Consider the following 27,999-nt stretch of genomic DNA (forward strand, 5'->3'; position numbering starts at 1 on the left):
TATGTTTAGTATGGGATTCCAAGTCTTTAACAGTGTAAAAAGATCAGTATGCATGAAACAGCATTTCACCCCCCCTTTAAGTACGCTTCAATGCACTGTCTGCTACCATTAACCGTAACGACGCTATCAGCGACTTTGCTTTATACTATCACACAAGTATAATTAACTCCTCACTCCTATCGAAGTAAAGCTCTCTCGTTCCCCTTTACCAATCTCTTCCATTCAGATAACCCTATCCAAATAATTAAAGCTTTCTACTACCTTATTTATTGTTTTGCCAGGGGTGTCACCAAGGAATGATTGCCCGCGCATCCTCCACCAAAACGGTTAGGGGTTAACAGCTTATGACCCAGGACCAGTAGTGAAGAATTAGGATTGCAATTTATTAAAAGAAAAAATTACTTAGAATAGTTTGCAGTTTCAAAAGCAGAAGCCAGCTTCAAGTCTCACGAGGAGTAGGCCGCCTAGGGGTGGGCGATATCTCGATATTTAAAATATATCGAGATATTTTTTCAACTCGATATGGATTTGGGCATATCGTATATATCGATATATTGTTTATATTTAATTCTGATTCCGCCACTTTGCTTGTTTGCCTTCCCTGTGCTCTGCTCGCTCCCGCTCGCGCGCCTCCCTCCTCTTGCTTTTGTTCCCCCTCCCCTCGCGTGTTCTCATTGAACACGGCTGCTTCTGCAACCAGGTGAGGATTAGTTATCATGTTGACAAGCGCGCGCGTTATTCAGGACTCAGTTTAGAGACCATGTTTTCCTTCTAACACAACTGCTTGCTAAAATTCATAAAGAAATATTAATGTTCATCATAGTTCAAATCGCAAGTTTCACCCACAGTCAGGTGACTGACACTATTGGTGCGAGACGCACTCTCAGTCGCAATCATGTCAGTTTATGATGTGTGTCTAACTGATCGCATGGTTTTCGGTTAAAATGTCAAAATGATCGCATATCATTTGAAAACATTTAAAAAGTATTGCAATATCATTACTATTATTATTTTGTCAGCTTTATCACGGGATTATGATGAATAGGTCTATTCATGTTTTAACCAAGAGGGAAAAACGCGACATCCCGGGTGTCCTGAGACACAGTGCTCTTCTGTAAGTTGTACTGTATCATATTCATATAGCCTACCTTCTGACATTCATATTTCGTTCTGTAACTGGAAAAGAAGTGAAATTCAGCTCTTGTGTAGCCTACATGATCCGCATGATGAGTTTGAATTTTGTCAAACTCATGACAAACATCACTGTATGAATTTTGATACAAATTTAACAGGAAGTGGTGTTATGACAAAATCAGTTTATTTATATCTCAGTCATGCCCCCATCTTTCTGCAAAATGCTTACTGTTTACTTTAAGTGTAAAAAAGGGAGTCTTTGATTCATCTTTTGAATTCGAATTCAAAGCATGAAATGAATGAAAAGGCAATATTATTTATTTTCTTTTACAGTTAAATTATTATTATATATGTAATCAGGGAGTTTTTTTTTTTTTTAAATGTCGCAAAAGCACTTTGTTCCTACATGTACTACCTCTTTGCACTTCAATTTAAAAAAAAAAGAATTTGTGGTATTTGGCATATTTGTTTTTGCTGTAGTTTTTAGGGGGTTATTTTTCCTGTGAAGATATCGAGATATATATCGTATATCGAGATATAGCAAAATATATCGAGATATATTTTTTGCTCCATATATCGAGATATATTTTTTGCTCCATATATCGAGATATATTTTTTGCTCCATATCGCCCAGCCCTACCGCGCTCCCTCTCTCACCGTCTCGTTGCCTTGCCCTCTCGTACATACAATTGTCCCAACAGTTATACCGTTTTCAAGGTCTTATCCACGTCATTACTGCAATGTGGATGGTTCTGATTGGCTCAGAGACAATTTCCACTCATGTCAGTTAATCTGATTGGCGCCAGCTTGCCCAGAACAACAAGTCAACCGATCTATTAGGGTGCCCATTGTACACCATTCTCAACAATGATCTGTAGAAGAGAATATTACGCACATACACAGATGCACAGTCTCTCCAAGGTTGGAGCTGATTAAGCTCCAGTTCCAACCAGTTCTTACCAAAACATACTGATAACATGTGCTTTCTTTCAGTGAGAGGGACACAAGTACAGGCAATATTCATCTTGACTTTTTAGTGTTTTAGTAAAAGGAAATATAAAAGGAATAAAACAAATTAAATGAAAGAAATCCATATTTCATCCCTGGAAGCCGGGCTAAGTGAGCAAACGCTGTTACTGCACTCCTGACATCTTGGGGGTGTGTGATGCCTCAGAAATCCAAACACTTGTTGCAAGTTTTCAATGACACATCTCTAGGCCAGACCCTCAGTCACTCCTCAGAGACCAAATGTTAAGAACGCCTTGAGCGGTTGGAGACTCCAATGACTCCACAAAAACACCTATAAATAGATTGGCTATCGAACTAAACAGGTTTGGCCAACGACTACTCAAATCTGGTAAACATAATCTGTATCTCTCACACTGTATTCAATAAACTATGTAAAGAAAATACTTGTGGTGGTGATTTATTTATATATAAGAAAAGTTTTATTATGCTATCATCTGCACTCGATTACTAGTTCACATTACTCAGGTAACACTACACACAGGACATCGTACAAACAGTTTACAACACAGTTACATCAAATATTACAGAGGTCCATGCATGCATGAATGTATGTCAGCTAACAGACTGATAATACACGTAACGTGCATGTGTATATGTGTAGTCCATGCCTAGTCACAGGCTTACCCTGTGACACCAAATATACACTTTAGAAAACAAGAAACAAAGCAAAATCATAACTAAATAGAATCATTATAATAATATAGAATAAATATTGATTTAAGTTTTGATTATGAAGTTAATTAGGATATATGTACTATATACAGGTATTTTGAAGCGGCAGTGGATTTCAGAATTGCCCTTTCAGAGCTATGGAGGAAATTTTAAAGTACAGAGAAATGGATTATTTTGGTCTGAGTGGTGATGTGCTGCAGTGGTGGAAAAAACAAATGGATCTTCCACTGCTTTCAGCATTGGCAAAGAGCTACCTCTCCATCTCTGCTACGAGTGTACCCTCTGAAAGAGTGTTTAGCAGCAAAAGGAGGACCAATGCAATATTAGGTCATAATTCAGCTTTGAGAAAGAAACTAACCTGTCTGTTCCTCAGTTTCTTCATGTTTCACTTTGAATGTTTCTTCAATCCTCACATCTTCACTCTCCTCTTTAATAAACTCTATCTTTATGTCTCCAGTCTCCTCTTTAATGAACTCCATGTTCACATCTCCACTCTCCTCTTTAATAAACTCCATCTTTATAATAGTGTGTCTTGTGGATCTCAGTTGCTTCACCAGGAGTTTTTCACTGTGTTTGTCCTGTTTAAGATGAGAATAATTAACAGAAAGAAAAATAAATCCAAACTAAATCTTTCTTAGTTCAGTAGTTCAGTGCACTAGTAATAGAGTGATAGGTTTTTTATTTTATTTGAACTCAAAATGACAGAATTTTACAGAATTCAACAGCAAGTTTCTTGACACATTTTGTAAATATAAATTGAAACATAATTCAAAAGTAAAAGGGAAAAAAGTTGAACAAAAGGGCATCGCAAACATGCTAAATTCATTTCACACTTTTTGAAAATGAGAGAAATTCAGTTTTAAATTACTTTATTTACCGGTAGTTTAATGAATATAACTTTTAACTAAAACAAATTGATAATATTTTTTTTTCTTTGGAAAAGTCATATTCATTCATTTAAAATGTAAAAAATATATATAATTTCTCTGGTTAATATTTTCCTTAACCATTTATTTAAACTTGGTGGTGTAATTTTTTTTTCTTTGATATTAGCAAAACACATTCTCCTCACGTTCTTCTCTCCTCTGTTATTTGGAATAATAAATATCACACACCAAAATATTTGAGTCTATTAGTTAGTCAGTTGTTGAATTCTGACTAAACTATGTCTTAAATGTAAGTTTTTTTCGGTGAAAGAAAATTGTATTGTCATGAATTCTATTTCTGCTAAATGATATCTCTATTCATCAGTCAGATAAGGGACTTTGACCTGATTAGACAAAACACTCAAAACTAACAAAACAAATTATTAAAAAGAATTTAAATTATACAGACACTTGATATATTAGTCAGTTTAGTTATAGTTTGTTAATTTGTAATTATTTGTATAAATCAAGATCTAGAACAAGAGTGCTTCGAATCACTGAAACATTTGTTGTGAATCAATCGGTTCAATTGACTCGGAGAGTCTAAAGCTCTGGTTCTCTCGTCACTCAGAGGCTGAATTCATGTTTGAACTGATTCACGATAAAGGGCGAAATGAGACGCTCCTTCTGTTACTCATGAGTTTCATTATGTTACTTTACTCACACAACGCTGATAAATGTTAGGTAAATCAATACAAATTAAGATACAAACACTTCAACGCTTAAAACACAGACCTTTCTCCAGCAGAATCACAACAGATGCAGGAGCGCGGCGCAGCCTTATAACGTCATAACACCAAGACAAAAATAAAAGTCCCGGTCACTGCTGCATCTAAAATCACAAAAATGTATAGAAATTTACATAGACATATATATTAATAAAAAAAATAAGAATAGATGATATAATTTAGAGTTGAAAGTATTATTGAAATACATTTTATAACACAATGGTAAGTTAATACGGTTCACAATGAGAGATAACATTTTGAAATTACCCTAAGACACAGTACCCAACTTAAATTTTTACTGTTTGTATAAAGATATAGAAAACACATTAAAAAAAAATGAATGAGGAAATACCAGAACTTCACAAGCAAATAACAGGGTTTCTATGGGTCCTTAAAAAAAAGTTAAAGTTAAGGCCATAAAAGCTATAAATAGCATAAACTTAAATTATCATTTTACAGGCCTTGAATTTGTGGCTCTACAAACAGAGGTGCTGTAGTCTGCATATATGCAGATAATATGTAGTTTGAGAGTGTAAAGAGACTGAGCAGTTTCGCTTCAACCCTTAAACAAAACCTTTTTTTCTTATGGCTTATGTCTACTTCGTCATTTAATAGTTAATGGCTTTTAAAATGAAGTATTAATTCGTATAAATTGATTAATATCTGTTATAAATGGTTTCTTCACCAAAACAGTTTTACCTTTTAGACAAAGTCTCTCAGTCTTTAGTAGTTTCCTAATATTTTCAGCTCATCATTGGACAACAAGCAGTTAAACATGTATTTCACCAATACAGGCAGCTGTCATCTGTTCTATTATTTGTATATATTTCATAAAACTTTAATGCATTAGCTCATCCATAAACAAGATTTCTGCCTGAGTTCATCTGTGGAGGTGAAGACGACACTCCCATGATTCCTGTTAGACCTGTCAGCTGCGGATGCCATTATGTCCCAGCAGATGGCAGTCTCGTCTCTTACTGTCACGTGTCACCAGAGACTCTGGTCGTTTCTCAGTATGTGTTCTTGTCTGTACTTGTGTTCTTGTGAATCGTCATCAGTCGCTGCCCAAGTACTGTTCCAATTCAAAGTTCACATCTATTCAAGTACAGTTCAAATCCCCGGATGTGTTCTTGATCCACCCCTTTTATCGAGGATGCATCGAGAGGAGGCTTGTGGACTTCAGACAGACAGGTATCCCAGTATCCCTGTGTAATTTAATAATACTGTTAATGTGTCATGCAATTTATTTTTAGAGTTGTTCAAGTGAGAATGTACTTGTTTAAAGGGGGGGTGAAATGCTGTTTCATGCATACTGATCTTTTTACACTGTTAAAGACTTGGAATCCCATACTAAACATAGACAAAGTTTCAAAAGTTAAGGTGGACGTTTGATGGGAGTATTTCTTTGTCAAAAATACTACTTCCGGTTAGTCATAAGTTTCGGCAAGTTTTTTGAGATCATGCGTCCCCTTTGACGTTAATGGGGGCGGAATTTCCTTGTATGGGCCTTACGGACAATTCTACCGGAAGCGCGTGAGAGAGAGAGAGGGAGAGAGCGAAAGTAACAGGCTACGCCCATCAAAGCGCTGGCTCGTAGGCTGCAGGAGAGGTGATGTGCACATAACAATGTCACCAAAAAAGTGTGTTTTTGGTTGCCAGACCAAGACAGTCCTGCACAGATTCCCCAAAAACCCCGCGTTAAGGCAACAGTGGATGTAAGGCAACTTGCATCACTCTGAAGGGGGTTATTCTGTGATAACAACCGGCTGGATGTACAGTATCCCGCTTATTACACGGCTAATTGTCTCAAGTAAATTAGACACAAAATATTGTCTTGAGTTTAAATATCATTAGCTCTTACGCAAAGCTTCCGCAAAGAAAAACTGTTCCAAAATGCTTTAAGCCTTTATCTATTGCTGAAGATTTGTTTTTGCCATATGCTATATGTTAAAAAAAAAAAGAATGCTGAAAGGGTTAGTTCACCCAAAAATGAAACTAAGCCCATTCTTTACTCACCCTCAAGTCATCCTATGTGTATATGACATTCTTCTTTCAGACAAATACAATCAGTTATATTTTAAAAGTCCTTGTTAACGTTAATCCAAGCAGTAGTTGTTTTTGAAGTCCACAAAAAATGCAGCTGTCCGTCAAATAATGTGCTTCACACAGCTCCGATGGGTTAATTGAGGCCTTCTGATATATAATCCATATTCTGAAAATATCCATATTTAAAACGTTATAAAGTAAAACCTTGAAGTATTCCATTGTAACCTATGGTGATTAAGTATTTACAGCCATATGATGGCACCAGACAGTCAACTACAGCGTTAAGCATTTGTTTTGCCATAACTTTAAAATCAGTGGGAAATATTATCTTGGTTCACAACTCATTTTGAGGTAAATGGCCCAGATAACAATGTACACATGAGGGCCATATGTGTTTGAGCTATGGCACAAAGTGAGAAAAGCTGACTTGTGGTAAACCTTTGGATTATATATGGAAAAACACAGGAAACCTGAAATCAAGCGCAGCTGACATCCGAGGTTTCACAACTCAGGTTGTTGCATCTTCCCTCCTATTAGTGGAATGAATGTGACTGATACTAGAGCGCCATTTTCTCATCTGCTCTCATGAGTTCTCGGTCACACATTTCTTCAGGTAAGTGAGGTTTTGGCATGGCATGGTCTTTTTTTAAAAAATAGGCTCATTTACCAAGTCCCTTAGAGTTAAACAGTTGAGTTTTAACGTATTTGAATCCATTCAGCCGATCTCTGGTATCTGGCGGTAGCACTTTTAGCATAGCTTAACATACATCATTGAATCAGATTAGACCATTAGCATCTGGCTCAAAAAATGACCAATGACTTCAAATATTTTTCCTATTTAAAACTTGACTCTTCTGTAGTTACATGGTGTACTAAGACAAGCGTAAAATATATATTTTTTGGGATCACAACCACTGATTCTTACGTTCCTTGTTTTTCGTTAGTATTCTGTGAAACATTATGGTAGAATACCTCTTCGACTTATTATCACAGCCCTTCATGACAGAACCATGGCTTATCAGACATTTAAATCCACTAATTTGCCGGCTGCAACTCTGCAAGTATTTTCTGCAACTACAAAAACTTAGTGCCGGTCAGTTTGGAAGTTACCTATCTGAGGACTACTTTCAGGTGCTGCGTAATACCAGGAATGAGAGAATAGTTTATATCTATATCAGCCTAAAAATCTAAACTTTTTATTTTCTGTTGGTCTTTGTACACAATGTAACGTCTCGGTTACGTATGTAACCCTCGTTCCCTGAAGGAGGGAACGGAGACGCCACGTCGGAGTACCGACGAATAGGAATCTCGCTTGCGAGAGCCAATCTACTTCGAGTCTAACTAAACGAGCCAATGCACATTGGCATGCAATGATTGCACCAGGTGCTCATGCCACGCCACGCGGGTATAAATGAGACACAGGTGATTGCATCAAATTATCTTTTTTGCTGAGGAGCCGAGTAGGTAGACTGGCGCCCCGGCAGGGACAGAGGACATGGCGACGGGACGTGGCGTCTCCGTTCCCTCCTTCAGGGAACGAGGGTTACATACGTAACCGAGACGTTCCCATTCAGTCGGTCACTCTCGACGCCACGTCGGAGTACCGACGAATAGGAATCCCTACCAAAGCGCCATGGACTCTGCCCCCTTCCAGTGCCCTGTGTGAGCCTCCTGAGCTCTCTTACCTGATGAGACGGGGCTCACACCGAGAAGTCCATCACTGCTGTTCCGCATGACCAGCTCAGTGACTATTGGATAACACTGGGAAAGCGTGCCCAATGGGGGGCCGCTGCGGAACCACATCATACCACGGGAGTTATGTGGGGACCGAGCTGAGCCGTAGCCCGCCGCCGTGAAGGGGGCTCCATCCCTACAATGGAGGGCTCTCCCAAGGGAAAGACACGGGCTTCCGAGAGGAGCAACCGTGGAAGAAGTGTGGGATCCCCGTAGGGTCACTCACATGGCCCCAGCCAATTACCGGTTCTCCAGGATTCAGCGGTAAGGGGCCTGATGCCGGACGCTCCGCCACGCCCGGCACCGAGGGCGGTGGAGGACTCATAGAGTTTGCTTCTGGAGAACTAAGCGCCGAGGCGCAGCAAGCCGACAAGAGCCGGGCCTCTCAGTGCTTCTACCCGTTTGAGGTGAGAACACAGGAGGAGACCGGCTCTACACGTAGGCTATAAAACCTAGCGAACGTGTTAGGTGTCGCCCAGCCCGCAGCTCTACAGATGTCTGACAGCGAGGCGCCACGTGCCAGCGCCCAGGAGGATGCAACACTTCTAGTAGAGTGTGCTCGCAGCCTGAGCGGGCAGGGCACGCCTTGTGCCTGATAAGCCAAGGTGATGGCATCCACTATCCAGTGGGCCATCCTCTGCTTGGAGACAGCCTTTCCCTTCTGCTGGCCTCCGTGACAGACAAAGAGCTGATCTGAGGTCCTGAAGCTTTGGGTTCTGTCCATGTAGATCCGCAGAGCGCGGACGGGACAGAGCAAAGCTAGGGCTGGGTCTGCCTCCTCCAGGGGCAGCGCTTGCAGGTTCACCACCTGGTCCCTGAAGGGAGTGGTGGGAACCTTGGGCACGTAGCCAGGCCGGGGTCTCAGTACCACGTGGGTGTCACCCGGCCCGAACTCCAGGCACGATTCGTCGACCGAAAATGCCTGCAGGTCCCCTACCCTCTTGATGGAGGCCAATGCAGCCAACAGCAAAGTTTTCATGGACAGAATCTTCAGCTCTGCTGACTGCAAAGGCTCAAATGGGGCAGTCTGTAGTGCTCGGAGCACCAGAGCAAGATCCCAAGAGGGTATGGAGGGAGGACGAGGAGGATTTAACAGTCTCGCCCCCCTAAGGAACCTGCCGACCAGGTCGTGCTTCCCCACCGACTTATCCTCTACATGGTCATGATGGGCAGAAATAGCAGCAACGTAAACCTTGAGGGTGGAGGGCGACAGCCTCCGCTCCAACCCCTGCTGCAGGAAGGAGAGCACTGACGCGATCGAACATCTTCGAGGGTCCTCCCGGCGGAGAGAACACCAATCGACGAACAGGTTCCACTTCAAGGCATAGGCCCGTCTCGTAGACGGTGCTCTAGCTGAAGTGATGGTGTTAACTACCTCTTGAGGTAAGTCACCTAGAACCTCCGCGTCCCGTCCAGGGACCAGACATGAAGTTTCCAGAGGTCTGGACGCGGGTGCCAGAGGGTGCCCCGTCTCTGAGTTAGAAGATCCTTCCTCAGAGGAATCGGCCAAGGAGGGGCTGTCGCGAGGAGCAATGGTTCTGGGAACCAAGTCCGGTGGGGCCAATACGGGGCCACCAACAGGACCTGCTCCTTGTCCTCCCTGACCTTGCACAGTGTCTGTGCAAGTAGGCTCACTGGGGGAAACGCATATTTGCGTAGGCCCTGGGGCCAGCTGTGCGCAAGTGCATCCGTGCCGAATGTGCCCTCGGTCAGCGAATAAAACCACTGGCAGTGGGACGTTTCTGGGGAGGCAAACAGGTCGACCTGTGCAACCCCGAACTGAACCCAGATCAGCCGGACCACCTGGGGGTGGAGCCGCCATTCTCCCGGAAGCGCAGCTCGTGACAGCTCGTCGGCCGCCCGGTTGCACACCCCAGGGACATGAATGGCCCGAAGCGACCTCAGACACTTCTGACTCCAGAGGAGGAGATGGCGGGCGAGTTGCGACATGCGACGTGAGCGTAGACCACCTTGACGGTTGATGTACGCAACGGTCGCCGTGTTGTCCGTACGGACCAGTACATCTTTGCCCCGTATCCGGCCCTTGAGGCGGCTCAGTGCACGATGTACTGCTAGCAACTCGAGGCAATTGATATGCCACTGCAGGTGCGGGCCCGTCCAAACCCCTGACACTGCATGCCCGTTGTACGTGGCACCCCAGCCCATGGATGAGGCATCCGTGAAGACCCCAGCATGCCTGGATACCTGTTCCAACGGCACTCCGGCCCGAAGGAACCCGGGATCTGACCACGGGCTGAAGGTTTTGCGACAGGACGGAGTGATGCTCCGTCCTGATACCGAAGTGAAGCGGACGCCCGTGAACCTGGGGGGACGCCGGGCGAACTGAATCCTGATGGTCCGAATGAGCCAGCGAGACGGACTGGGAAGCTCTAACCAGGCTCGCAGAGACCGAACAAGCGGGATCATCCGGACCACCGGCGTACCCACCGAGGGGCAGCGAGGTGGAATACAGGCACCGGTCTGGGGCGGCTTTCTCGTGGAGGCGGCCCGCAGACAGGTGTGAGTGTGCTGTGCGACACCTACCTGATTCCACGGCTGGGCAGAGGGTCCGCACGGAGGTTGTGGGGTGTCCGTGCGTCGTCCGCTGCTGCCCACTGGCGACACAGGAGGAGGATGAGTGTGGTCCGGCGTTTGACCGGCCACAACTCTCCAAGCCCCCTGGGGACCCGGAGATGAAGGAAACTGCTCTTTTATTGAAAACTTGGGTACCGCTGGGGCTGAGCCCAGCGGCGGAACAGAAACAAAACGGAAAACAAGATTCTCCACCCGGCCCTCCTCCGGGGGATGGAGCGGTGCGGTCACCGTCTCCTGGAGAGCAGTCCTCCTCATCTCCGGGTCGCCCGTCTCAGGACCGCTTCCCCTTGCCTTTGCCCCTCTTCGGGGCTGCCTGGACGTGCGGGACGGCCGGCTTGCGCCCGGCTCCACGACGCCGCTTGGGTGGAGGCTGTGCTGCGACGCGGGAGCGGAGGCAGACGCAGACAGCCCGTTCCACGGGAGGAACCTGCGTGTAACCCTTTGCAGGTCCGCCATCAAGGGTGGTGAGGGAGGAGGACCCACTGGGCCGGTTTCGGGCAGTAAAAGGTGCCGTCCATGACCTAGTGAGCTCCTCGTGCACCTCCAGGAAGAAAGGAACCGGGGTGGGGCACTGAGAACCAGCACGGGCCACCCCGAGAAACCAATCGTCCAACCTCGACGGCTCGGGACACGGTGGAGGGTTCCACACGAGCCCGACCTTCTCGGCGGCCCGGGAAAGCATGGCCATCATCTCCGGATCGGTATCGGGCACAGCGGGTCTTCCCGAAGGAGCCCCCTGCGCCGACACGTCATCTCCAGACAACTCTGACCCTCCCTCCGATGCAGCGATGGACATTTCGTCCTCGCGGGTAGCCCCGAAGGATACGGGTGGTGCGCATCTCGAGGACGGCCCACCTCGTTCCAATGGCAGCTCTACTGGCTGCGGAGCGCGGGAGGAGTGAGGATTCCCCGCGGGTTGGTTCCCTGGAGGAAGCGCGCTCACCGTCACCCTCAAATCGGCCGCGCTACTACCGGAAGTAACCCTCTGTGGAGGGTTAGATCGCGGCAGAGGCATGGGGACTCCGCCTTTTGCAAGACGGAGCCGCGACCGCAACTCCGAGATGGTCATGTTCCCGCAGTAAGAACATGAGTCATCCATCAGCGCTGCCTCAGCGTGCTGCACGCCCAAACACGAGATACAGCGCTGATGACCATCCCATGGTGAAATAAAACCACCACACCCAGAAACACACAGATAGAATGTCATCTTTAAAAAGACGCAAGCTCTATTTGTGTTGCTCTTTTAGAATGATGCTCTCCTTGGTGCTGAAACACGCAGGGGGTGGGGCCGCGGCGACACAGACAGGAATGTAGTGCAGCCTGTCGTGCGCGCTCTCTCTCTCACAGGACGCTTTCAACAGCCGTGAAAACGGCTTTTTAGCGCTCTCCACCTAGCGCACCGTACCAGCTGTGAAAACAGCCCTTGTGGTTGCTCTTATGGACAACGAAGAGAGAAGATCCGAAGAACACACGACCCGCTGCTGTGTTGTCACACCAACACCGACCGAAGAGATCTCTTCCAAAAGGCAGGCTCTTTCTCAGTCGAACTGCGAAGTGAGGAATGATATCTGGCATAACCCTATACCACTCGGCTCCGAAGCAAAAGGATAATTTGATGCAATCACCTGTCTCATTTATACCCGCGTGGCGTGGCATGAGCACCTGGTGCAATCATTGCATGCCAATGTGCATTGGCTCGTTTAGTTACACTCGAAGTAGATTGGCTCTCGCAAGCGAGATTCCTATTCGTCGGTACTCCGGCGTGGCGTCGAGAGTGACCGACTGAATGGGAACTAAAGAATATTCAAGTTTTAAATCGGAAAAATGTTATCTTTGAAAAAATAAAGTCTATGGTAATTTTTGAGCCTGATGCTAATGGTCTTATCCAGTTCAATGATGTATGCTAAGCTATGCTAAAAGTGGTACCGCCAGATACAAAGATCAGCTGGATGGATTCAAAAACGGTAAAATTCAATTGTTTAACTCTAAGGGACTTAGAAAATGAGCCTATTTTTTAAAAAAAGTGGAGTGTTCCTTTAAGGTTATGTTGTTGAAATATGTAGCATTATGTGTTAACGTTGCAAATAAGCTTTTAGTTATTTGTTTGAGGAGGGTGTCGAATACACACAAGCCTCAGTTGAGTGCATTTATCATTTGAATCCCACGTGTAAAGGCTGCAACATACTCTCACATGCCTGTCCTGTTTTGTGTGCACATGTGGGTTTGTTCTGAGCATGTGTGCTCATGTAATTATCTGATCCCTCCCCCTTGTTATCTGATTAGTGTTTCATTTCTCCCTGCGCCGCTGAGGCGCCCGGCTCTGCCCGCGCCGCTGAGGCGCCCTGCTCTGCAGGCCGCCCCGGCCACCTGAACTCGGTGGGCCTCCCGAACTCGGTGGGCTGCCCTGGCCACTTGAACTTTGTGGGCCACCATGGTCTCCTGAACTTTTTGTTTTCCTTGTTCCTCCCTTGTTTACCCCTCCATTGTCTGTTCCTTCCTTGTCTGTTTCCCCTGTCCCTCCCGCCCCGCCCTGGTCTGTCCCTCCCGTCCCACCCTGGTCAGTCCTGCCTGGTCAGTCCAGCCCTGGTCTGTCCCTCACGTGCCGCCCCGGTCAGTCCCTCCCCGGTCAGTCCTTCCCGTCCCACCCTGGTCTGTTTCTCCCATCCCTGTCCCTATTGGAGCGTCTGATAGCTTGAGGAGGGGGTAATGTCACATGCCTGTTCTGTCTTGTGTGCACATGTGGGTTTGTTCTGAGCTTGTGCTCATGTAATTGTCTGATAACTCCCCCTTGTTATCTGATTAGTGTTTCATTTCTCCCACCTGTCCCCTCTTGATTTTTTTCCCTTTATAAGCTCCTTGTGTTTTGTCAGTCGGTGTCGGATTCTTGTTTCATGTCTACGTCTTCCGTTTCCCTAGTGACTTCTGTTGGTATGTTTTGAATTTTAGTTTATGTTCTATTATGTGTTTTGCCCCCTCGTGGGTGTTTGTTTTGTATTTATGTTTGTGGCAGGGGAGGCGCGGTTTTGCGGGATCAGCAGGGGGAGAGAGGAGGCGGAGCCGAGCGGGGCGTAAGTGGGTTAAGTGCAAATGAATAACACCTGTCTCTGATTGCAGTAGTTGGCGTGGAGAGACGGCTTAAAAGCCACGGCAGAGAGAGACGAGGGAGAGAGTGTTTGGACTGGGACTCGGTGTGCAGCCTGCCTGGGAAGAGATTGCCATAGAGAATATTGAGAACGAATTGTGAAAATTGAATGAGTTGATGTGCCCTCGAGCACGTGTGTTGTTTGAAGTTGAAAGAACAATAAAAGCTACGAGTCCCAGTAACGCCGACCCCGCCTTCTTCCTTACATCCTCGATCCGAACCACAATGTTTTATTTTGTTAATAAATTATCATTTTTCCTGCACTTGAGTCCTCGCACAATTTTCCCTTGTCTGTGACGTAACTCCGCTAGAACAGAGAAGAAAGTTCTCGCTCCCAGGGCTGTGAGAACAAAATGACGTCATTTTGTTCTCGCAGCCCAGATTTGGGAGCTCTTGCAGCTTTTTCTCGACACATCGCCTGAGCAGAACTTTTTTCCTGCGGGTGTCAGAGAACAAGGAGAAAATGTCTTTGTTCTTGCAGAGTATGTTCCAAGCTTTAAGCTAAATCACGCCCACATTAAATGTATGACCAATCAAGCAATAGTTCCCAGATACTCGCAAGAAAAAAGTTCTGCTCAGGCGACGTGTCGAGAACAAGCTGCGAGAGCTCCCAAACCAGGGCTGCGAGAACGTTCTTGCAGCCCTGGGAGCGAGAACTTTTTTCTCTGTGTAGCCTTAAGCTTGGAACATACTCTGCAAGAACAAAGAAATTTGTTCGTTTTCTCGAAGCGGCAAGAATAAGAACAAAGTTCGTTCTTGCCAGTACATTCATACATCACGAGAAAAGCAGGTGCTGATCATCTGGGTTTCTCCACATTAACCACGCCCACTTTAAATGTCTGACCAATTACACAATAGTTCTCGGACACCCGCAAGAAAAAAGTTCTGCTCAGGCAATGTGTCGAGAACAAGCTGCGAGAACTCCCAAACCAGGGCTACTCGCAGCCCTAGGAGCGAGAACTTTTTTCTCTGTTCTTGCGGAGTATGTTGCAGCATTTAAAGGCTGATGGACTATGACTAAAATCATTACCAAGTTCTAAGGATTTATTGTGTGTGTATGTATGTATGTATGTATGTATATATATGCCGAAAAAAAAACACACACACTAAAAAACTACACTATAATATATATAGTGTAGTTTTTTTAGTGTTTTTTTTTTTTTTTGGCACAAATGAATGAATTAATTAATTAATCTTAACCTGGCTAGTGATGCATTACATTAATAAAAATATATATTTTTTTGGATGAACTATCCCTTTAGTTTAACATTTATTTTAATAATCATTTATTTATAATAATAGAGAATATGCAGGGTGACTTGGAGGACAGAGAGAAGATTGGAAATGAACAGATGATAGAGGAGGACACGTCACACGAGCAAGATGGATATGCCTGGATCTGAGGAGGAGTCTTACTCAGATCAAGACTCTGATGGAACAGATCAGACCTGTAACTTTGGTGATAGTCTATAAAACTGGGCGTTAACTTTTGGCTCTTACAGCTCTACTTTGCCTGCTTAGGCTTCATCACCCGCACCTGCCAAAGGATGCTAGAACCCTCCTCAAGACCAGAATCACGTATTGCATAGAAAAAAAAAATGTGAAGGACTCTTACTATATTGGCATCCTGTCCTCCTTTAAGCAGAAGCTACAACAGGCATTTGAGTCAATTGCAGATAGCTGCACATTAAAACTCCAAGTCAATATTGATGGATTGCCCTTATTCAAGAGTACTGGGATTCAGGTGCGGCCAATTTTAGGATGTTTAATACGTTTTCCAATTAAAGAACCACATTTTTCTGTTGACCACATAAACCAAAGTCAGTGGAAGTCTTTTGGAAGATTTTGTTTTTGAGTTGAAAGAGTTGGAGAGTGGTATTGACTTTGAGGGCAAAAGGATTTTTGTGAAGTTAGATTCTGTCAGATGTGATACGCCATGCTCAGGCTTTTATAAAAAAAACATTAAGAGTCACAATGGATTTTTTGGATGTGATAAATGTGCCCAGAAAGGAGAGTATCCATCTGGCAGAATGACCTTAGTTTCTTTCCCACTAAGGACAGATTAATCATTTGCCTAAAAACATAATGAAGAACATCACCAGGGCCCTAACCCTTTCCAGGGGTTGAATGTAGGCCTGGTATCTCAGTTTCCTGGTGATTATATGCATTCTGTTTGTTTAGGTGTCATTAGGTTGGGTTGGGCATCGAGAACCGGTTCCAACTTGGAACCGTTTAAAAAATAACGATTCCATTGGAAATCAATCCATTGGAATTTCTATTCCGTTTAGAAAATTTATTTTCGGTTCCGATCTTCGGTTCCAAGCGCGCAAGTTTTGGTTTCCATGGCCACCTGATTTCCGGTGCTTGCGCGCCCGCTTGTTCATGGAAGCCCGGTAAGCGGCTCTGAAGTGTGGATTTATTTCACTTTTAAAAGCCTGGGTCGGCACAGTGCAACTACTGTTGTCAAAAATATCGATACTGAAATATCTGAAAAGATACGATAGCCTGCTCAGCCTACACAATCCATCCCAGCTGCTCTCCTCTCCTCTCCTCTCCTCTCTGACCGACAGCGAGTTGACACGCAGCCGCATATTCTCATTCAGCCGGTTAACCTCTGAACACGACGGACGCGCGTTCTGCTGGACTTTTCCTTACGACAGCGTGTTAGTGTTAGTGTGTGTGATCGGTCTGAATTTCGCGCGGGATTGCACATAATTCTACGAATCCCCGCAGATTTCAAGCTCACATCTGAAGCGCACACGCACACATAGCCTACCATAATAAAGCCGCCCTTGACATACAAGTGCAAATATTCGCTTCTTTTTCCAGCTTATTATTGGTCAAATACACTCAAACTAATTCTCAGTGCACATTTTGAACAGTATGTAAACACAGTCTGAAACAAGCAGTTCTTAAAGGGACAGCAGTCATTTGTTATTCAAAGTCAAACTACAAAAAGACAAACGATCACACTGCTCTTGACTGATCAACTTGTCTAACTTTAATGGTTTTATATGAAACTATTTAATTTTTTGCAAAAACATTATCCAATGTTATTTTACATTTATTAAGCCACTTTGCGTTTTTTTATTCAGTTTCTTACCTGAATGTTAGACCTACCTGAAAAAATAAAGCAGTCTATTTCATTTATATATTTTATTCTATTGTATTTATTTGTGCTATTTTTTGTAATATGTATCTTTGTTTATTCAATTTACCATTCAAAATCAAGCTTACTTGTGCTGTGTGTAAACTATTGCAACACAATTACCCCATTGTAAAAAATACATTGAATTAACAAATATTTGTGAGATAATTTTAATAGTAATTGATCAATGTTTATATATGAGAAAAAGCTTAAAAGCTTTATCATATAAAGTGATCTCTTCAGAAGAAATGTTTGATTGCCTAGACTTTCAAAAGACAGACAAAAAAAAACAAAATTATATAAAAAATATCTAATTGACAGTATATGCAGCGTTTTTCCCCCCATTGTATTGAAAATAGCATTGAATATCGATTTGACATGTTTTGACTCCACCCCTCAAAGAATCGGAATCGAAAGTAAGAATCGGAATCGGAATCAGAATCAGAATCAGAATCGTTCAAATCAAAACGATGCCCAACCCTAATTAGGAAGCTTCTAAACATTTGGCTTAGAGGAACTCTCAGATTCTGTTGTCCTGCTTGAATTGTTGACAGGTTGTCTGATACTTTAACAGACTTTAAAAACTTTGAGTTACCACCATGCATATTCAAACATTTCGCTTTTTTTCTTTGGCAATGTGTCACACATGACTTCATGTATGTGCCGCTTAAGTAGCCTAAGGGGCTTTCCTTGCCATTAATGGTTGGATAACACGCACGTCTCCTTCCAATTAAAATAAAGGCTTGTGCAGTGGATGGGATATACTATGGAAGCCCATTTCCGCCACTAAATTAAAAAAAGAGTAATTGCAAATATCTCAGAATTCTGACTTTTTTTTCTCACAATTGTGAGTTGTAAAGTCACAATTCAGATTTTTTTCCTCACAATTGGGAGTTTTAAAGTTATATTTCTGAGATATAAATTTGCAGAATTCAGAGATATAAGCTCACAATTGCTATCCTAGAAATCTAGACGCACCCTAGCGGCAGCAAATTTAATCTGCCCGCAAGTGTCGTCTAGCAACTCTCAATACCCTTCTGAGCTGTATTCCTCTCACTCTTGCCGGGCCAATCACATCGTGTATAGAGTCGGCGGGCAGGGCCATAATGACGACGGCCAAGTTGCGTTTGCGTGCTTCTAGTAAACACAGAAACTGGCGAACGGCGGCGGTCTTTCAAATCAGCTTTGACTGCGTGTCTGGAAGACTTGGAGTTAAGCTTTTCTCTGAGAAAAGAACAAAGAATGGCACTGAAGTCATTCTTAAAAAGGGAAGATGTGTTCGGAGTTTAGCCGACCGGATACGGCGAATGTTTAATCTATCAACGAGCTCTGTTTCACCTTCGTTGGTCTGGTTGGTGTAGCGCTATCCTATCGCGTGTAGAGTGAGTTTGAAAGACAACCGTTTATCCCGCCCCTCGGATTGAGCCCTGTCAATGGTGAGTTTCCAGACCAAACATCTTGATGTGGGTCTGAATTGTCAGGCTACACAATTGCATGATAGGAAGTCAGAATTCTGAGATATAAACTTGCAACAGGCTTCCATAATATACAAATCCACCAACATAGGTGGCATCATTTTTTAAATTAGCTATCACGAGATGAAAAGTTTTAGCCGCATAACTGCGGCTAATGGAAATGCTGTCATTTCGCAATAGTTTTTTATCAACATTTAACGCATATCTGTAATGGAAATGCGGCATGGAGGTGCCATCAACCACATGAACAACGGCTTAAATGAACAACTGCTAGAAAAAAAGTCAGAGGCAGCACTTATGCTACACTGTCAGAAAAAAAAGTACAAAACTGTACCTTTTAGGGTACAAGTGGCCGTCACTGGGGTGGTACCCTCAAAGGTACAGTTTTGTACCTTTAAAGCAAGGTACAAAATTGTACCTTATAACTTTGTACCATTTAAGGAACAATTTTGTACCCCATACTGTCAGAAAAAAAAGGTACAAAACTGTACCTTTTAGGGTACAAAGCTGTACTTTTTAAGGTACAAAACTGTACCTTTTAGGGTACAAGTGGTCGTCACTGGGGTGGTACCCTCAAAGGTACAGTTTTGTACCTTTAAAGCAAGGTACAAAATTGTACCTCATAACTTTGTACCATTTAAGGAACAATTTTGTACCCCAAGGTACAATTGTGCATTCTGAAAAGAGCACACAATTGCACCTTATTAAAAGGATTCCCAATTAAAGCAGTTTTGATCCTATGTGGGCAAAAAAAATACATCTTAAACTGGCTTACACAATTTTATTTATAAACTTTCTGTTATAAAGATAATTGCTTTAAATATATTGCATCGTACAACAACAGCAGGTGCAAGAATAGTTCATAGCACATAAAAACTCATCAGACATTAATTAAATATAAACAGTTATAAAAGTTAAAACATCAACCTCTTCAATAAAATTAACAGGAATACAAGAAATACTGCAGAATCCTTACAAATAAAAAAAATACAAGAACTGATATACAGCTAATTATTAGGCTATTTCATTGCTGCTCATTGACGTCAATAGCAAAGGGCATTTTCAGCAAGAATACCTACTGCTAATAAATAATTTGTCATCAACACTGTAGGTATCTAGTGCCTGGTAATCAACCTCCTCACCCGGTGAAAGGACAGTCCATTCACTTTCATATTTCACACAGTATGAATAATAATGATGACAAAAGGATTCAGGTATTAACAGCTTGCCACAAAATAACCAGTCTGTGTCCATGTTAAGAATGTACTTAATCTGAAAAAACAATGGAACTTCTTCTGCATGGAGGTGACCCACAGTAAACACATCTTTAACACAATATTTGACATCATTAATCTCTACTTCTGTTACTCGTTGAAGCTGTTTGCCTTCAAAATTGACATGGCTGTACTTTTCGTTCACACTTATTGAACGCTGGAGAGCTGAAGGCAAAGACTGAAAGGGTGTGTTCACACAACATCCAGCCACTTTCTCATATTCCCCCAACATATTAACAGAAGACAATTCCCAACATTGTCTATGCTGATGTCGGTTACTTAAAGTGGATGAAATGTTAATGAAATTTTTACAAGCGCTAGCGACCTGTTTGAAATATTGATGTTTGCCTTCAAACCTCAAACACCATAAAGAACGCAAAGGCCCATAGCATAGCATCAAACGAGAGTAATGGATTAGATAATGACATTTTGGAGTAAGAACATCACCAAACTCTTCAACTGTACATGACAAAAACTCAGAAACTAAGAGATCAAGAGTGGGAAGCCATTCTTTTTTTACAACTGGTGCCATTATAATGTCAGAAATTTCACGACAAAGTAAGTAGACATGCCAATAGCTACAGCCCTCAGGGATTCTATGTGCTACCAAAAAGGGCAGTAGGCGAAATAAACACCATTTCTGTGTGGCAGACCCTACTAAATTTGAGTTGTGTAGAAGTTTTTCAGAAAGAGGAACAGGCTTGTTTTTTTTATCATTCTGTCCAAAAGTAAGTTTCCTCAGCTCCTCATTAAACTCTTGTATGGTTATGACTTTTTCTCTGTGAGCTTTACATAAAACAAGCCGCAACACTAGAGGAACTACACCTTCTAAAAAGTCATGCATCACGTCCGGTGGAAGTGAGGTAGTGACATCAAAGTAGTCCAGTTTGTCAAAAGGACAGTCTCTGGTAACACCATAAATGGCTTTTGTGTCAGGATTTTCCTTTACACACTCCAAGTGATATCTGTGGACATCAGCAGTTCTTAAAACAAAGTCAGATTCATTAAAACATCTCTTAATGTTGCTATGTGTGGCCATGCAGTATCTACAAATTCTACCAACATTAAATGACATGCTGAATCCACCTATTAAGTGAGAGGAAAGGTTATCAGCAGATACAACTGCAACAGCTGCACGAACATTTCTTTCCACACCATCAACAAGTACATTAATTCCTTCTGATGAAAGCTTTTTAAGATCATCAATCAATGGCTTCAAAATTTCATCTAATCCAAATTGTTTTACAAGGCTATAGCGAGCAAGTAAAGCTAAATGAATGTGTTTTAACTGAGAACAATACTTTGTACCTATATTTCCAATTGTATAGTAAAATGCACACAGTTTGTGTTTATTACGTTTAGAACCCAGAGGATTACACACCTCAAATTCGTCTTCATAAAGATGTAGTCTCAGGGCTTGTGGGTTATTTGCAAAGAATTTGTGGTTTTTGAAATGAAGTCCATCTCGATAATCTTTTAGAACAAGTTCATCTTTTTCAGTGTTCAACTCAGTTTGTATTTGGTCCCAAATGTCCTCATGGGAACAGTATTTCCTCAATACCTCACATATAGGAACGTACGAGTAACTTCCAGTCTTGTTACCATACGAGTCTCTTAGTGTATACTGCACAGGCTCAGTCAACTCAAATTTTGATTTGCAAAACTCTTTTAACATGTGTGGAGACCTAACAAGTCTTGAGGCCTCTGAAAAAAAGTCAGGGGACTGTAGCACTTCTTGAAGTTCTGGGCATGCAGCAAGATCAAATCCATTTTCTTTTAGATGATATGCAAGAAATGCATCATAGTTCTCTTTGAAAAAACTAAATAAGAAATTGACGTCATCTAAAATTTCTTGCTGCACTGACTGAGGCAAGTGATTTTTTTCTCTGCATTTCAGAACAAAGGCACATAGGTTCTCTCTAAATTGCTGAAACAGCTCCTTCATGTTTGGAGGGGGGGGAGGAAGTGCAACAGTATCATTAGGACATTCTTCCTCAACGTCCTCAAAGAAAGGAAGAGGATCAGTCATAGTCTGTTGTAACACCGCATGTTTATGCTTTCGGTAAACATGACATCTAAAGGACTCGTACTTTGAAAATGTTCTCTGACAGTCATTAAGACCACAAGTTATTGAAAAATTTGCCTCATGTGCATGAATGAGACCAATGTGCTGGATTAATTTGACAATTGTGAATGTTCTCCGAGAGCATTTAGGACAACAGAACGGGCGAGGCATTTTTGCAGATATTACTGTAAAAGGTTGATTACTCTGGTAACTGGAGTAGGTAGAGGCTTGTCACCATCCACAGTAAGTTTCAAAACATACCGCTGAAGAAACACCAGAGTGTTCTTCAAGTGAGGTGGATATGTCAAATTGAAGACAAAATAGGCACAGAATGCAGCAAGAACCCCTTCGTCCACACCGCTAGCCCGGCAGATCTCTATCCCATCAACTCTGATGACAGCAGTGACTCTTCTTGTAAGCACAGTTTTCCAGTCAGTGGCTTCCTGTACTTGAACAGTAGGATATGGTGAAGATGGGTCACTCTAAAAGACAAAAGCACAAATAAGATCAGTCAAATTTTATGATCAAACAGGTTAAAGGTGCCCTAGAATGAAACATTTAATTAACCATGTCACAGTTGAATAACAAGTGTTCAGTACATAAAAATCAAATACTGTGAGTCTCAAACACCATTGCTTCCGTCTTCATATGTAAATCTCGTGCGTGAAAAATACCACGGAAAAATAGGCGAATCTCAACATAACCGGGATGTACGCCCCTAACATTTGCATATGCCAGCCAATGACTTGCCAAGGTCGACTCAGGAGAACGAACTCCAGAGGAAGTCTGATCATTTTGCAGACAGCAAACAGCAGCATTCTTTCAGCGTCACTCAGCTCGCTCTGGCTACTCCTATTTGCCTATTCCGCGGGCCGGCCCTCTACTCGCGCTCCCTTCTGGCATGCGCACCTGTTCGCAATTCACAGAATATGAATATCGCTCTCCCCCTAAAATATTTCTCATTGAATCTACATGATTCACATAGGTCACCTATTTTGGTTTCAAAAGGGCGCATTTTGTTGAAAGGTGAGTGTTACCCATGCCGCAACTGACTGTGCAGTGAAACAGCCAGTCAGAGCAGAGCTCCACATTACTATTCATGACCCTTCCAAATAAGGCAGTATCAGCCTATTTCATTCTAGGGACAATTTCTAGGGTTGTAAATGGACCAGGAAAACCATATCTGGACATTTTATGCCCTTAAATAAGCCACATACACTATTTAGATATCAGGGAACAATTTAAAATATAGTTTCAACTCTTTTTAGGTCACCTTTAACTAATCTGTATTAGGAGTAAGATGATTATTATTCAGTAAATATGTTTTAAGAATTATAAAATTAATTTTACATTTACATTTAATCATTTAGCAGACGCTTTTATCCAAAGCGACTTACAAAAAAGGGGAGAGTAATAGAAGCAACGGAACAGACAAGGCCAAAAACCTGTAAGAGCTGTAAGAAATCTCAATTAATTAGCACAATACACAACATTTTTTTTTTTTTTTTTTTTTTTTTTTTAAAGACAGACATCTACAACAAAAACTCACGTCCGCAAAGTTTTATGAAAAAAGTCTAATTTATGATAGACATTCAAGTCAGAGACAGAGAAACATGCGCATACCTCCCCAAGCACAATGAAGTGTTCAAGCTTCTCTCTGAACAAGATTGGCAACATGAGAAGTGCTGCTTTGAAATCAATTCCTGAAAAAAAAGATAACATGATACTGACATAATATACTGCTATAATATAATACTGGTAAATAGGACAAGATTTTAAAAAACCTCAATTACCATGATGGTCTTCAATGAGAGATTCTTCTCTCGCTTCTATGTGCGGCTTTGCTAAAAGAGATTTCCCGCAAGCAAGTTGTAGCACACTGGATGCAATGTTTCCAAAGCTTTCTTGAAAGTGCCGGCAAAGATTAACAGACTTGTACAGGAAACCAATTTCTTGATAAAGCTGAAATTTGTTAAAAAGACACAAAACATAAGAAAGTCAGGATTTTTTTATACAGTTTCAGTGTCCTACATGTTAATGGTTTGTGTACTTTTATTATTTCCACACTTACCCCTGATGAAGTCTTCAAGAAAGGATATTTGTTGACAGCATCTTCAACAGTCATCCCACCAGTAATCTCCTTACGCCTCCAGGCAAAGGTCCTCCTCATTCGCTCTTCAACAATGCGAGCATCTGGCTGTGTCTTTCGATATTGGTCCTGTAGGACTTTCACATGTCCCTCTATTGAGGTAGCATCCTCTCCAGCAACATCCATGTCCTTGTGCACAGACAAAAACAATCAGGTAGAATAACTTCTAGGCAAGACAATAAAGAAAATGTTTGCCTTTTCACGAGTGTCTTGTCACTTGTTATAATGATACATTTGAGAATAATACACTGGCAACACGTACAATTGTAAAAATATTATAAATGTATGCTCTCACCCAAGGCCTTTTAATTTGTTTGCAAGTGCTTTTTTCAGGTTCCAGAGACTTTTTTGAATGACCAAACTTTTGTTTAAGTCTTTTCACTTCTCCAACATCAGCCAAAGGTGTCCGTTCAAATTTAAACTTGCGTTTCAGAGACATGTGCCATGTGTGCTATTTAAAAAACATATTTTGGCAAAAAGAAGAAAAAAAAAATAAGGTTTTACACAAAATTAACTGTATGACTAGAACCAAGAGTAGGATATTAAGATTTACTCATCTACTTACATATCCATTGCCTTCTTTGTCCTTTAAAAAGGGGTACCTCAGAATAAGGGCCTTAGCCACTTGAACATACTCTTCATTAGTCGGATACCTGCAAAAACATTTTAAACACGAGTGTAGAGTTTCATTTTGTTTAAAATTGTATTGAAATGTAACTAATTAAAACCTTGGCACAGTTAATGGGGAATACTTACATACTGTACTGAGCCATGCTTTCATACAATGTTCTTATAATTTTTATCCTATCTGATGCTGAAAGTTTGCTTTGTTTTTGGTCCAACTTAGCTTGAACATCAAAAGGAAACTTAGGAACTTCAAAAAGTGCAGGATAAGCTGCTGATGGGCTGATATTACTATGGTAAAAAAAAGAGAAAGTAATAATTAGGCATGAAATGTTACATGGATACATAAAGTATGACAAATACTGTAAAGTACCAGTTCTTACTACTGAAAAAAACAAATGAACACATTCATTTAAAAACAACAATAACTTTGTTATAGTATAGGCCAGTGGTTCCCAATCACATTCCTGGGGGGCACCAACACTGCACATTTTGCATATCTTCTCAATCAAACACACCTGATTAAGGTTATCAGTATAGGGATGCGCCAATCCAATACTCAGTCTCCAGGTATGGGCGCTGATAAAATACCGACCACGATACCAATTTTGTACTGAAATTTTTAAAATGTGATATTTTGTGACTGGCCATTGTGCTCACGCACTCATTGGATGCGTCTGTGATTGGCAACAATGATCAATGCACGGAAGTGTTTGAAAGTGCTTTGAAAGCGAAAGCGGTTGAAAGCACAAGCATGCATTGATCAGCGGGCCGGTAGGCTGATAGACGCCTGATTTCAAATGCTCCCGTGTGTATCCCCATGTCAAAGCATCTGTTATCTGTTTCTCTGAAACCCCCTACCTTCACCAGTAGTCTGTAAACTAAGACTGCGGCAGGCGCAACGCTTAGATGACGTGACGCATGCTCTTATTACAAGCAAAAATAGCGCTGTAAAACGTGGTTAACGTGGTAAATAAGTCAATGATTGCAGTTTGTTGTAATTGATTGAATAGTTTCTTGAAACAAATGAAACAATATTAAACAGCAACAACCTTGCTCCAGCTGAAGACTGAAAAAGGCATTCTGCAGGCACAGGTTCAAGCGTTAATGTCACCATTTCCTTCATCTGTTGGACATATCGGTGGAATTTTGCCTGCTTCTTAAATGATCCCTCAAAGAGGAATGAAACCATTGACTCCGTCAGCCCAATGTCAACAGTCTCTCCATCGACATCATTGTCTATAACATAAAAGAGATCATGAAAAGTACAACTGAATTACCCATCATTATAACCATGCACTAAACCACTATTTTTGAGGCTGGAACACGGCACCATTGCCTGTCAGGTAAAATACACACTCAAAAACGTAACCTAACATTTGAGAGCAGTGGCACCAGTGCTACTAAGTTCTACAGAGGCGCCAGCACCTGATTTTGTGGCGCTGCAGGACAATGTATCACTAAGTTAATTTTAGACATTATTGCCCAATTTTTGACAATTCACAACCATCGGCAAATCGGCTATAGCATGAAAGAGGCCGATATAATAAACCGATGGTTTGTTAATTAACTGCATGAAGACACTGAGCTGTATATTGTCTGTATATTGTCTGCTGCTTAATGCAAGATTAGAATGTAGGGCTGTCAATTAATAATTTTAAATTCAAATAGTAAAAAAAAAAAAAAAAAAAAACAATTTCGAAGGTGAAAATTAATATTCGAATTAAAAAAAAAAGTCGACAAAAGTTTTTTGTATTTTCCTAGACTTCAGTCTTTGCTGGATTCAGTGTGCGGTCAGTCATTTTTTTTCTGTTTTATATTTATTTATTTTACATGTATTTATTTATTGATTAATTTAGATTTAAAATCGTTAGATTTAATCATCGTGATTTATTGCAATGCTTTTTCCCCTTAGTTGGTCAGAACAAAATTTTATGTTAGCTACTTACTTGTTCAGATGACATTTTACACAGAAAATTATTATGTAGGTCATACTTTCAAAATGTAGAATCTGTGATTCCGAATGACAGTCTCCACACCTGCACGGTGACTGACAGCACATCTCATTTGGATTCATCCGCGCATGTGCCGAGCCGAGGCACAATTCACTAAAGTTGCTAAATCCGCGAATAGCTGCAATTGTAGAATTCGAACAGAGATGGCGACAAAGAGGAAAAAATACGAACTGCTGTCTGCTGCTTTAATATCAAATACTTTTATATTATCAAGTGTGCTTAACAAATGAATAAATATTCATACCGCCTCTGTGCTGTAAATTTTACCTTACTTATTAATCACTTGATTTTAAGTTTGCGTCGGAGTACGTTAAGTTAGTCTCGTGCGGCCTAACAAAACCACGCAATCACAGGCAGGATATTTTTAGTCTCAAAATGTAAAACACTGAGATAACCACTAATTATAATGACTAGTCCTGCCAATATGTAGTGGCGGCCACAGTTTTTTATCAATTAAATTTGGTAACTTATGTGAGGCAAAAGCTATGAAAGTACGTTAGGTATGTGAGGCAAAAGCTATGAAAGTTTATATTGATGAAGTGTGTTATCCTCGAGAAAGGCCTACATTAGATTATCTTAAAACATCTCAACATGTGATAATAATCATACTCACCCTCAAATTTTTTCCTCTCCTCATCAGTGATTTCGATGCCAAACTGCATAAGCTCCTTTATTAATTGTGTGGTATTCATTTTTCCCAAATCCATTCTGAACAGTCTGACGTCTGACTTTTCGCTGGCTTTAAGCAGGGGAACATCGAATTAGACAAAATCAACACAACACAGCACAATACTTGAAGAAATGTGAATATATAACATTATCTCGCATTTACCTGAAAAATGTGTCCAAAAATGCTCGACGAAATCGTGTTCTGAAGTTCTGTCAGGAGTCAGGACAGCAGGACCGCGCACCGCGCGCACACTGACTGAACAACTCAAGAGCGGGAAATTCTTAAAGCGACAAGCCGACAACAATCGTAATGTTGAAAAAAAAGTATACTGCATTACAGCAAACATGAACAATTATTATAAATATATTTAATTTAATAGAATCATAATGTGTTTTGAAAATAACATCAATTTTATTTTACAGACAGGATAGGCTACATGAAGTGATGGTGTGAAGTAGCCTATTCATATATATATATATATATATATATATATATATATATATATATATATATATATATATATATATATATATATATACCTAAAACATCTCACCATTTTAGTTTTAACATTTA

At 41.7% G+C, this 27,999-nt stretch overlaps 2 protein-coding genes across 2 annotated transcripts in view; both read right to left on the minus strand.

The window, feature by feature from the left end:
- LOC137049305 (gastrula zinc finger protein XlCGF57.1-like) overlaps positions 1-27,999 on the minus strand; it is a 250,594-nt gene that overhangs the window by 14,167 nt on the left and 208,428 nt on the right. Inside the window, exons 2-3 of the mRNA XM_067427812.1 lie at positions 4,497-4,593; positions 3,194-3,413 (exon numbers count right to left, since the gene is read on the minus strand). Of these exons, the coding sequence (XP_067283913.1) occupies positions 3,194-3,350 (157 nt within the window). The 5' untranslated portion in view covers positions 3,351-3,413; positions 4,497-4,593. The remainder of the gene's footprint in view (positions 1-3,193; positions 3,414-4,496; positions 4,594-27,999) is intronic.
- Positions 20,077-27,632, minus strand: LOC137049263 (sterile alpha motif domain-containing protein 3-like). The gene is made up of 10 exons (XM_067427761.1): positions 27,589-27,632; positions 27,370-27,495; positions 25,794-25,980; positions 24,874-25,032; positions 24,683-24,770; positions 24,413-24,568; positions 24,040-24,246; positions 23,762-23,930; positions 23,592-23,671; positions 20,077-22,450 (listed from the first exon to the last, which is right to left on the minus strand). Exons 2-10 carry the CDS (start codon positions 27,461-27,463, stop codon positions 22,151-22,153), a joined length of 1,440 nt encoding a protein of 479 aa, XP_067283862.1. The 5' UTR covers positions 27,464-27,495; positions 27,589-27,632; the 3' UTR covers positions 20,077-22,150.

The sequence above is a fragment of the Pseudorasbora parva genome, chromosome 20 (genome assembly GCF_024679245.1).
Source record: "Pseudorasbora parva isolate DD20220531a chromosome 20, ASM2467924v1, whole genome shotgun sequence".
NCBI lineage: Eukaryota > Metazoa > Chordata > Actinopteri > Cypriniformes > Gobionidae > Pseudorasbora > Pseudorasbora parva.

What these genes read in the sequence shown, in the direction of transcription:
- LOC137049263 (XM_067427761.1), bottom strand. Translation starts at nt 27,463, where the DNA reads ATGGATTTGGGAAAAATGAATACCACACAATTAATAAAGGAGCTTATG. An exon ending in AGCATGGCTCAGTACAGTAT is followed by an intron (nt 24,771 to 24,873) that starts GTAAGTATTCCC and finishes ATGTTTTTGCAG; the next exon opens with GTATCCGACTAATGAAGAGT. An exon ending in TCTCATTGAAGACCATCATG is followed by an intron (nt 23,672 to 23,761) that starts GTAATTGAGGTT and finishes CTTTTTTTTCAG; the next exon opens with GAATTGATTTCAAAGCAGCA.